Here is a 12,200-nt window from a genome sequence, read left to right on the forward strand (position 1 = left end):
GGCAGACCCTGGGCTCTCGGCTGGCCTGGGAACGCCTTGGTGTTCCCCCGGATAAGCTGGAGGAGGTGGCTGGGGAGAGGGAGGTCTGGGCCTCTCTGCTTATAAGCTGCTGCCCCCGCCAACCGGCCTCGGATAAAGCGGATGAGGATGGATGGATGGATGGATGGATGGATTGATGGATGGATGGATGCTCTATCATTTTTGCTTACAGGAATAGAAATGTATTTAGTGTACAAGACTTGTTCTACATCACATCTGATCTAATTAATTTTATCTTTTTTATCTGCAGTATCAGATGGCTCAAAAATAGTAGTGTTTGCAGAATACAAAATACTATAATAATACAATAATAATAATAATAATAATAATAATAATAATAATAATAATAATAATAATAATAATAATAATAATAAAAAGAGCTCTTAAATACAAGGAATGAACATCTGCAAATTCTTGTGAAAACCTTTTTTCTCTGAAAGATTTCCAGTTATTTCTGGAATTCCAGTGCTACACCTTAACTTGTTTAATTGTTTTTTTAATGTGTTCTAAAATTCTCAACATTACATTTATATAGATGATTCGAACTCAAGTGAAATTACAGTAAAGTGTAAAATAAGATGGGTGAATATTTTTTTATATAATCTGTGGTCATTGTAGCGCAGGAGTTAGCCCAAAAAATATCTAGAAAACTATTTATCTTTCTTTGGATCGAGTTCCCAGCTGCCCTTCAAATCTTTCTTCCGGTGATTTTTCTAATTGAGTCTTGATTCTTTTTACTTTTTCTTTACTGTTTGATGTTTGTAGCTGGCAAAACCAGTTACTGACCAGAAGTCTGTAGACTATGTACATATACACTCACCAGCCACTTTCTTAGGTATGGCTGTTCAACTACTTGCTAATAAAAATATCCAACTAGCCAATCACATCTGAAGTTCAAAAAGTGATTTAAGAAACTTGCCATGGTTGTTAGCATTGGACAGGATGGTGTGAGTATTTCAGAAACTGCTGATCTACTAGAATCTGCACACAGTCATCTCTAGGGTTTACAACGAATGATCTGAAAAAGAGAAACGATCCAGCAAGCAGCAGTTCCTTTGGGAAAAATGTAATTACAATATGTAAATAATGTTGTTCTGATGACTCGATTTCAGCTGCAGGAATAACAACTTGGCATAAATGACATGAAAGCATGGCTTCATTGTGCCTTCTGTCAGGTGTTCAGGCTGCTGCTGGTGGTTTAATGGTGTGGAGAATATTGTCCTAGCACACCTTTGGTCCCTTAGCACCAACTAAACATCATTTAAACGCCACAGTTTACCTTTTATTGCTAACCATGTCCATCCTTTTATGACAGTGTATCCATCCTCTGAGGCTGTCCAACTTGGTGCTAGCAAGGTGTACCTAAAAAGTAGATTGTGTGTATTATGCTGACATAAGAAAAATAACAACATCTCATAGCCTTTCTAAAATCCATTAAATTAGCTTTATAATTAAGGCAATTTTCACTGTCTCTTGCTTTTAGGTGGCTTGTAAGTTTAATATTTAATTTGGAAAGCAAAGCTTACAGCCACTGTTATAGATGTTGTGATGTTTGGTATTGTGTGGATGAACTAAGGCGACTGAGATACTGAGCATTAGGGTAGAAAAGCAAAGTCTTGGCTCAGATCTTGTCTTAATGAGCCTAAAGTTGAATAAATCAAAAAAAAATAAACATTCAAACTATGTAGTTGTATGCCTCTTTTCTCTCATATTTCCCTGAACGTTTGTACTGTGGGAGTTGTGTATCCAGAGCAACAGGTGTATCATTTGTCAGCTGTATTACACTTTCTATTACACTATTACATTTCATGAGCAATTACATCCCGTTACGTTTTAGGTGGCATATGGGGAAAGAAGAGGCTGTTTATGTCTTACAATGAATCGATTTTGAGCTTCAGCCGCATTCTTGATTGATTATCTGTTACTACACAGAAAAAAAACATGTCATTTGCTGAAACCAAATATCTCATAATTTTATTGCATTGATAAGAAAATGCTCATAGTTCTTCAGTGAGCAGCCATACAAAGAAAAAAGATGGTGCAACACTGAAACAAAAAAGAAAAAACCCACCAAAACTGCAGTCTTACTACGCTCCTCTCCTCTGCTTGGCCCAGTGTAGTTGTCACTCTGCCTTTTCAGTCCATTACGTATACAAAATAAAAATGAACAGAACTAAAAGATCGTTTTTGCAGTCTGTATCAAAGCAATTATAAAAATAAAAACCTTTAAACTCATTTTTTTCTTAATTTGCAATCACATTTTCAAATTCTACAAATCAAAAAGAGCAACAAGTCCAAGCAAAGAAGTCTATGTACTGTATTGCACCCAATACAAACCAGCCTATGCCCTCTGTTGTATCCAATACAACTGTTTGTTCTGTGCAAATAAGGTTGGTCAATGCAACACCTATTGTATAAACTGGTGCATAGTCATGCTTGACATGTTCACAAGTAACATGCACAAACATAAATGTACAGTTAGAACTGATTCTCAACTAAAACTCATCTGAGATGAAAAATCATGTCAGGAATATTTACACACAACACAAATAAAGAAATACCACCGGAAAGAGAAGGAAGACTTACATTTGATATGAAGATGAAATCCATCAATTCAAACTAGCTGTTTGATACTACTACACATTCAAATGATACACAGAAAGACATTCCCTCTCTGCTTAACAGCCAATACTTTTTTTTTTTTTTTTGCTTCATAGTCAGTGTACATATTTTGGACAGTACATCACTGGGACAAAGATAACAAGTATCTGTACAATCAGTCTAGGAAGCCGTTTGGAGGGACTCAAAGTTCCCAAGTACATTTACACATTAAGCAGAATACAGACAATATATAGCCGATTAGAAAGACCATTCACTATTGAAATAGTGGACATTTCATACAGGCAATTCATGCTGTCAGATCCAACCATGGATTATATGAGATGCTTTACTTTTATCTTTTCTAAAAACAGCCCAGAATAAACATTTATTCAACTTGGGGTTAACAAACATGAGAACAAGCAAGTGCTTATTTCATTGATCCCCAGACTTTTGGTATAACAGAAGTTAATCAAGAATCACTGGCAGATTCTTAATTTCATGTAAAGTTATCAGAATTAGAGTCTGAGCAGAAAGTAGACCTCGGGCTCAGACACTGAGTGGCTTGTGTTTGCAGGTGGAAGAGAGTCATCAGTATAGTATCGATCTCCATAATGGTCACCATTTCCGTAACGTAACGATGTGCAAGCTCCTTCGGGAAGTCCCCTGTCTTCCAGCTGACCAAGATAACCTGCTATGTAAGAACCAGTAGAGTGTCTGTTCGTTGGAGGATTCTGTGAGGCTGGTTTATTCCTTAATACCACCCCACCAATGCCACCAGTGCTATTGATGACCACCCCTGAGCGAGGTTTTAGAGCTTCTTGCTGTCTTTCGCGAGCCCGGCTATTGATGTGACGTACACGGCTTTGACTACGGGAGGATAGGCGACGTGTTAGGGGTGGAGGGGAATCATCTATATCCCTGGACACAACAGGAGCTAAACTTGGTGCCTGTGGCTGTGACAGTGGGGATTTTTCTTGCAACTGAGGAGACTGGGGCCTATCGATGTCACTGTCATCCCCCTCCAAACTGACCAGCTTACGTAGCTGTTCGGTAAGAGGATCACACGACTGTGACTGGAAAGTTACTCCCTCTATGGTGCCCGACTTCTTTTGCTTCCTCATATGGGGCGTGATGAAACTGCGACTAATAATGTGGTATTTGCTCTGAAAGTTGCATGATATGTCTTCAGAGGTTAAGTCTCCCAGGGATTTGGATTTGCATGGGTTGGGGGCTGTGGAGTCTATAGTATCAGACTGAGAAAGAGGTGATAAAGGCTTTAAACTAGACTGTCGTGTAGTTCTGGTTTCAGCCTGTGGCTGGTGCCTATAATTAATCTGAGAAACCTCGTGGTTCCATGACTGCTGTTGGTCAAATGATTGTGTTTGACTTTGGTTGTGTAGCTGACTGTTCTGTGGCGCCTTAGAGGACATAATGCAGTCATAGTCCAGATGGCTGTATACTGCTTCACAGTCTGAAGAGGGGGAATAAAGGCCTCTGTCTCTACAGCTGTTTACAGATGTAGCAGATTGATCATGGAGGCTTTCTGAAGAGGAAATGCCATTTTGGTAACATCCTGCTTGCTCCCTCTCCAGCTGTTCATACCCCAGCTTGTCTTGATGAGACATGTTTAGGATACGATTCCCACTGTAGCTCCTCTGCTGGTAGGAAGTGCTGAAGTCTCTGGTGTAGTTAAGGGCCTCGGAATTTCTCTGAGGTATGGGGTAGCTGTTTTGACGCAGTGGACTGGGTTTAGAGGGTCTAGAGTTAAAAAGTCTATAGTGGAGGGAAGTCTGGGAGCTGTCATGATGTTCATCGTGACTGAACTGCTGATAAGAAGGTTGATTCATGAGGGAATGATGTTGTGAAAATGCAACGTGAGAGGAATGTGATGAGTACTGCTGTTGGGAATCATAATATGAAGAAGGCTGTTTTTGTAGGAAGCAGCTGGGAGTGGACTCATGGTTTTCATATATAGCCTGGCGTTTGATAGGACTCATAAGCCCAAACTCATAATGTCTTGGGGAAGTCAGCATCGTCTCCAGTGGATCCTCATCAACATTTAACTCCACTTCTGTAAAAACTTTTCCAGATGAATCGCAGGGAATCTGGAAACTGTGACCGTTTACAGAAGAGCCTATGTACCTTTTAGAAGTATTTTGTTCTGTTTCACTCATTGGTCCTGGGGGATCAGTCACCTCTTCATACACCCTCTCCTCTATCTCATCATCTCTTTTTCTTTCCACACAATCCCAGCCTATATTATGACTGTTCCTCAGTCCCTGAACCACCTTTGCTGGAGATGACCCCAAACTGCTTGAGGGTGTGCTCTTTAAAGTGTCTGCCTGAACATGGACTGTCTGTTTCTTCAGGTTGTACACTGATACTGGCGACAAAACCTCCTCATCTAGAATGGTATAGACCTCCTCAAGCTCAGTGGTTTCTGGGCTGGAGATGGGGGCTGGTGCACGTTGGATACTTTTGTGAGGTGAACAGATTTCCTGATTTACATTATTTGCTTTTTGAACTGCCTTCTGGGGACTTGTGGGATTTTTCTTGTAGGGGGAATCTGCGCTGGTTTTCAGAGGAGATCTGAACTCTTCTAGTGTTTTAGGGGTAGTAGGCCTCAAGTTTGAATGATGGGATGGGATCATATCATGAGATGTGAAACTGTTTTGGTCAACAGTGCTTTCAAATTGACCAATAAGAGCTGAAACAGAGCCACATGTGTCTTCCTCATTGCTTAAGGATACAGCATCAATAATTCTGGAAATTGTGCTGTCATGCATAGAGCTGGGGCTCTTTAAATCACAGTACCTGTTGACAGGGGGAAGGGGGGCCACAGATGAGGGGACAGGGGAGGAGGATGAAGACACTGAAGGTGCAACTGTGAATGTTGTGCTGCTTAATGATGTTTCTGGTTTATCCAGTTGCATTTGGCTATTCATTGCAGGCAGTACAAGAGAGTTTTTCTCTGTTCTTGTGGAGATGATCTTGGATTTGTTGACTTCTGGTTGGTAATTCGCATAGTCTTCTTCCTTCCTCACTTCTCCAACACCAACAACCAGATAAGAAGTCTCTGACTGGTGAAATTCTTTGTTTCTGTATGTCTTAGAGGGAGAAGGGGTGTTTGATTCTGTGGCAAGTGATGATTCGATGAGTAGGTCAACAGATGAAGACCTTGGCCTGTCAAAAAGGCAGGATCCTGTGGACACAGATAAATGAAATACGGGATTAATAAAGAGATGCTTATATACAATAACTGATTTTGAATACCAAGCAGACCAACACTGACAACAAATAACAATCCAGCCAAAACAAGGCAACAGCAAAACACAGACAAATGGATCACCAAGTACAACTGTGAAAGGAGAAGATGGTGGAGGTTTTAAATAAAGAAAGAATCCATGTTTGCAAAGATCAGATCAGGACGGAGATGGTCAAATGGGATAACATGGCACAGTAATATATTTCTCAGGCCACTTTCCAACAAAATACACTGGGTGGACGCAATACTGGTATGTTTTTGAACGATGCAACCTTCAGACAATAGGTATTTTAGATTACCTGTGGGCATATCCTAGTCAGTTCTCTACTATAAGGAAACACACAAATGAAGATGGGACAGAAAAGGCACGTTAAGGTATTATGAAGAATAGGCTGTAGTCTGTCAGTTCACATGGTTACTGTACATGAGTTTTGTAGCATGAAGTAAAGCAAGGGAGAGAAATCAGAAAATATTTTACATTTATTAATCTGCAAAGCAAATCAAGGCAACTCCATGTAACATTCAAAAAAATATAACAGTTTAAAAATATGCTGTAGTTTAAAAACAAGGCATTAAAAAATTAAATGTTTCACATTTTGACTCTGTTGTTTTTGCCACAGATTGCTGTGGCCTGATATGTGTTAGTGTCCGATATTAGATCATGAATATTACAAATATATTTAATTCAGTTAAATTTTAATTAAATAGTGCCAAGTCACAAAAACAGTCATATGATGGTATTTAAACTAGAATGGTTCAATTTTCTCAGTAATTTATATAATTTCTGTATTTATTTCCATCTTTGACTGCAGGATGAATGGAAAATACCCACCAATAATAGTGTCTGCACCTATGTCATGCTGTTCTTTGTCTGGGGAGCAGATGGAAAGCTGCCCTTGCAGAAGTCTGTCTAAGGGCATGGAGATCGGCCTGTGAATAAGTGGGGCTCGAGGCTGGAGACGTCTCTCCATCCCTCCTTCCTTCCCAGACACACCCTCTCCTCCTGCAGCAGCTGCACCTGTGCCATTCTTATGGTCTGATATTGAAGCCACTGACTCTGACAGCATCATCTTTGTCTTCTTCCGTCCCTTTGCCGGGGCACTTGCCGTGCGTCGCAGGAGGTGATCACTGATGGAGCGTTTTCGAGGACCACTGGAATTTGTGTCAACGGAGGACTTGGAAGAACGGTTAAAGAAACCTCGGATACCTCGTAGCTGATTACTCTGAGGACAAGAGCCAAACAAGAAGAAAAATGTATAAGTAATGCCTGACCAACCAGTGTGTCGATCTAAAATAATCTAAATTCATTACAACATTTCAGTTTGAAGTTAAAATGTTGATGTGGAATTTTATATAAACGATGAGAGGTTTGGCATGTACTGGATATGACCAGTTAACAACTACCTGCTTTCATGAACATTGTCTATAGATGGCACCCTTACTCCTTAGTCACCACAGCAAACAAAATGCAAAAAGCTGTTGTTTGGTTGTGCACACATGCTGACATTAAAAATAATTACATGTACTCTCATAATAAGACAACAACAGGTAAAAAAAAAAAAAAATCTGAATGAAAGCTTAATTTGTAAGTAAACTGCATGACTCAGTCAATTGAAATGTCACACACAAAAAGTCACTGAAGATAAGCCAGACTGCACATTTGCATCATGCATTGCTTTTTCATGCAGCAGCACACAGACCCTAGTAAACGGGTATACCTTATTAGATCCTAGAAAGTGCATTATGGTAAAGCTGGGGTTCAGCACTAGAGGGCTCCACTAGAAAGACAAAGTATTGAGCATAGCTTAAATGGACTGGTGTGTTGAGAAAAAAGCAATTTTCTGTTTACCTGTTAAAAAAATGTGTCACTTGATGAAAAAGGCTAACAAGGGGATTCCCCAGGCGTATAGGGCACTTACCTTCCCATAGACATCATGCACTGACACGTGCACAAAAATGGAAGCTTCAGTTAGCCCTTCCAAGTAAACGTGTCTGTAACCTGTGGTTAGAGATGAAGAGAGAAAGCATGTGAGCTAAACAGTGTGTTTAACACAGATAACAGATGTTATCAAATGATGCAGGGTGATCTTCAGGATTTCAAAAGAAATTCAAATGGATCCAAATTTAGAAAAGAAAAGAAAAGGAAAGGAAAGATAAAAAAGAAAAGAAAAGAGTAAAAAGATAACCTGACAAATAACTTTTTTTTCACTATATAGTTACATGAAATCATGGTTTACCTAATACAACCAGGAGATGATATATCCCTTAGCAATAGCACCATCTAATCCACAAAGGGAAAATTATCCTAGTACTATATTGATTCTAGCCATAAGTAACAACCTTGTCCTCACTTATGTTTATGTCATTCATGCACAGTAAGTACAATATGTAAAACAGAGTCTTCACAAACCAGGCATCAGGCTGGTGAAAGCAACAGTCCGTTGACCAATAAAGTCCCTTCCAATCGGGTCATGGTCCCAGACAAGGAAACGCACCAATGCCACCTCAGCCATGTGAAGTGTAAAGGTCAGAGTCTCCTCCCATACTGGGTTAAAACCTGAAGAAAGAACATATATATACATATATACATATATACGTGTATATATATGTGTGTGTGTGTGTGTGTGTGTGTGTGTGTGTGTGTGTGTGTGTGTGTGTGTGTGTGTGTGTGTGTGTGTATATATATATATATATACAGTAAGCTTAATTTAATTATTATTATCCATTTCATTAGTATGCCGTTAAAGCACACACCCACACACTGCAAGACTTCCGTCGATAAAAGGTAGGATCTCACACTGATCATATAATACTGTTGAGCTCCCGGGCTTCATAACCTTTCCCAGAGGAGGCATTCTCCCTGCCCATGCAGAGTGCTCTCATCTGTGGAGTCACGTTTGGGGTGACACTCGAAGATCACGCCTTTTTGCTTCCATTGTTTCATTAATTAATTAATCTGATTTTTTATCCAGGCTGTGCTTCACAGCCCAGAGTAAAATGCAATATCTGTGGCATTGTTTCATTGGTTTGCTCTGTTTTTTACAACAATGCCATTACCAGAATATGATAGAGGTGAAAAGACCTGTGACTTTATCTGCTTTTTTTGCATGCCATACTTGCATTTTATTCTATAGTATGAACACTGTAAAACACAAAATATAAGCAAACAAAACTCACACATACACAAATATTCCACATTCATCCTTTTTACACAAAAGCATGTAAAACAGTTATGAGAAAATATTATATTACATAATTTATACTCGTTGTATATAGTTCAGGTTAGGTCAGTGTAGAAATGTGCAATTTTTGGTCTGTGTGTGTGTCTAACCATTATCATCAACAACTCGGGTCTGTTCCTTGCAGCAGTCAACTGGCAAACCGATTATTTCCACTTCAACAAAAGGATCAATAATCTGATGGAGGAGAAAAAGCAATGAAATGAATTGTATTTCATTTTATGACCCTGGCTATATTAAGAAAGAGAGCAACTGGAAGATCTAAACAGTCAAATAATTGTCCAAATGTGTGCAATAGCGTGTAAGAACAAGAGAGAGACAGAGAGGGAGAGAAGAGATGACAGATGGAGAATGTGGAAACAGGGGATGTGTTTTGGTATGTTTTTACCTCTCCACGGTCCCCCAGCATGGAATCTGGCGGTTTGGGCAACTGCTGTCCACTAATGATCTTGAGAATGAGCTGCTTCTTGGGATAAGCTGGAAGGGGATCATCACAGAATGGGTTGAAGGTGCCTAGAGGGAATAACAGATAGCAGCGCACCAACTTTGATTAATTCCAGCAGTAAATAGAAAAAAAACATCCATGACTTGCTTTCATGCTGCACACATTTAGTAAACCGTAAAGAAATTGTACAGACTAGAACTGCAAACTACATCTGAAGCAAGCCTGCTAAAAAATTCATCAGTGCCTCTCTCGTGTCATGCAGCTAACTCCCAGTTGGATAGATAATTATAAAGCAAACAACGCTGTACTGTAAAATGAAATCTCTCTAATGAACTGAGGTGGGTGAAGAGAAGGATATCTCAAACTTACAGCATGTTAAAAACACAGCAGAGTTCCCAAACATTATGCTGAATTATGTAACATGATCAGAAAGTTCTTCCTCTGATTGCTCTAGCAAAACATGAACTGAAACTATAATTTTAGTTAATATCTCTTACAGTTAAATTCTTATTATGCTTTCTTCAATGAACACTGACTTAACATGTTCCAGCATGTTTCCATTCCAACTATAATGTACAATGTAATGTATAATGTACCATAATCCTGGGAAAAACAAATAGGTACTGATTTAATTATCAGTTAATGCTATTCACAAATAATCTTTTATAAACGCTGACCTATTTGTGAGTTTGCAGTGAGTTTGTTGCTGTACCTTTACACATTGGAGGAGGCTTGAGGACATATCCAATACCTCCATTCACCATAAACTTGGCTCTGTTCAGCTGCATCATCCTCCCCTCTGTCTGATAGTTGAGTGCAACTAAAAGAAATAATAATAATAATAATAATAGTTATTATTATTATTATTATTAATCTAATAAACATATCATGTTAATTGATTTTCATCTTTAACATTTTTTTATTATTATTTAATGCTCCAGTGGGTTCTTAGTTAGTTAGTTAGTTAGTTTATTCTTGATCATTATCTGTAATATGAATTCTTGGTTTCAGTGGGGATTAATTTTGTGTAGGCTTTTTTATGTTTGGCCTTCCCTTCTGTGTCACTGTCACTGGTTTGTTTTTTTTTTTTTGTTGTTTTTTTTTTGGGGGGGGGGGGGGGTTATTTCTTGCTTTATTTTGGTAGCCTTGGTCTTGTGCAGTGTTGGTCAAGTTACTTGAAAAAGTAATCAGCAGCTAATTACTGATTACTTCCCCGAAAAAGTAATCCTGTTACTTTACTGATTACTTATTTTCAAAAGTAATTAATTACTTAGTTACTTAGTTACTTTTTACAAGCACAATTTACAACCTGAATAGGTGATAAAGCGATAGATCTTTCAGCCCAATTCTACTTTTTCTGCATAATCCATCATACAAAATGTAATCGAATGGAAAAGTCTCTTTTTTTTAACTTGTTTTATCAGTTTTAATCTTTTAACTTTATGCATCAAGCAAAAATAAAATTATATGCACCATTCTCTGACTTGAATAAATTAGTTTAACATTTAAACCTATTTTCTGCACATTCCAGCACATAAAATAAAATATTTTTTGTGTTTACACCCAGTCTTTCAACTAGATGCAAGTAAAACACAGCAGAAAATAAATAAAGTCAAAGACTAGCGGTCCTTTTGCTCTATTTTCACCTGTAAAGCAGGAGTGGGGTAGGCGGAGGTTTACCCTGGTGCAGGTGTGCGCAGCAGTCAGTGGAAGAATCCGCGAGTGAATTTCCCATTGCATCGTTGCACACTCGGTGCTTGTTTAGGGGGTTTTTTTACTGTAAAAAGAAGTTTTCTTCCCACGCACAACGGACACTAATGTTTTTGTCACTTTTTATGGAATCAAACTGAAAATAAGGTCAGTACTTCCACGCTTTAAACGCTGCACGCTCATACTCTCTCCTGCACTCGATATATTATCCATTGTTGATCTGCACACAGCTGTTGTCACAAACGGCGCACTCGCTTACGTCACTGTCATGAGACATTCTGGCTAAAAAATCACAGTTTTAGTAACGCAGTAACGCAGCGTTCCTATGGGAAAGTAACGGTAATCGAATTACCGTTTTTGCAATAGTAATCCCTTACTTTACTCGTTACTTGAAAAAAGTAATCAGATTACAGTAACGCGTTATTTGTAACGTGTTACTGCCCATCTCTGGTCTTGTGTGCCTAGTATTTAGTTTTACATTCCCTCTCTTGCTATCATGGATATGTTTCAGTCACCCTCCTGTGTCCAACCTCGCTTGATTACCTCATGTGTGTATTGAAGCCTCAGTTTGCCTTAGGTCTTTGACATGTCTGTTTGTCCTGTTTATCCGCCTGAGTAGTTTCCCTGGTTGGATTTTGGGATTCTGTTTTCATATGCCATTTGCTCTGTTGGCTTCCCCTAATGAATGTTGCCTTTTGCTCACTAACCCGATCTGCAAGTCTGCATTTTTAAGTCCACATTATGCACTAATAATGTCAAAACATGAATCCAGATAAACTGCAATAATTTCCCAGTACAGTAAGTCTAGCCTTATATTTAGTTATATTTAGTACAAAAATAACACATCCAATATATATATCGATCTACATATAGATAGAAAGATATCTATCTATCTATCTAT

The 12,200-nt window shown here is 38.7% G+C and overlaps 1 protein-coding gene across 1 annotated transcript in view; it reads right to left on the reverse strand.

Moving 5' to 3' along the window:
* Positions 1–1,986: 1,986 nt before the first annotated feature.
* Positions 1,987–12,200, reverse strand: part of plch1 (phospholipase C, eta 1) — a 79,873-nt gene continuing 69,659 nt past the window's right edge. The window contains exons 17-24 of the mRNA XM_085429428.1: positions 10,302–10,409; positions 9,533–9,657; positions 9,237–9,321; positions 8,316–8,462; positions 7,825–7,904; positions 7,624–7,683; positions 6,738–7,128; positions 1,987–5,842 (exon numbers count right to left, since the gene is read on the reverse strand). Coding sequence (XP_085285554.1) covers positions 3,156–5,842; positions 6,738–7,128; positions 7,624–7,683; positions 7,825–7,904; positions 8,316–8,462; positions 9,237–9,321; positions 9,533–9,657; positions 10,302–10,409 — 3,683 coding nt within the window. The 3' untranslated portion in view covers positions 1,987–3,155. The remainder of the gene's footprint in view (positions 5,843–6,737; positions 7,129–7,623; positions 7,684–7,824; positions 7,905–8,315; positions 8,463–9,236; positions 9,322–9,532; positions 9,658–10,301; positions 10,410–12,200) is intronic.

This window comes from Rhamphochromis longiceps, linkage group LG14 (assembly GCF_057381845.1).
Source record: "Rhamphochromis longiceps isolate RC_006_pf linkage group LG14, R_longiceps_female_GT1.1, whole genome shotgun sequence".
NCBI lineage: Eukaryota > Metazoa > Chordata > Actinopteri > Cichliformes > Cichlidae > Rhamphochromis > Rhamphochromis longiceps.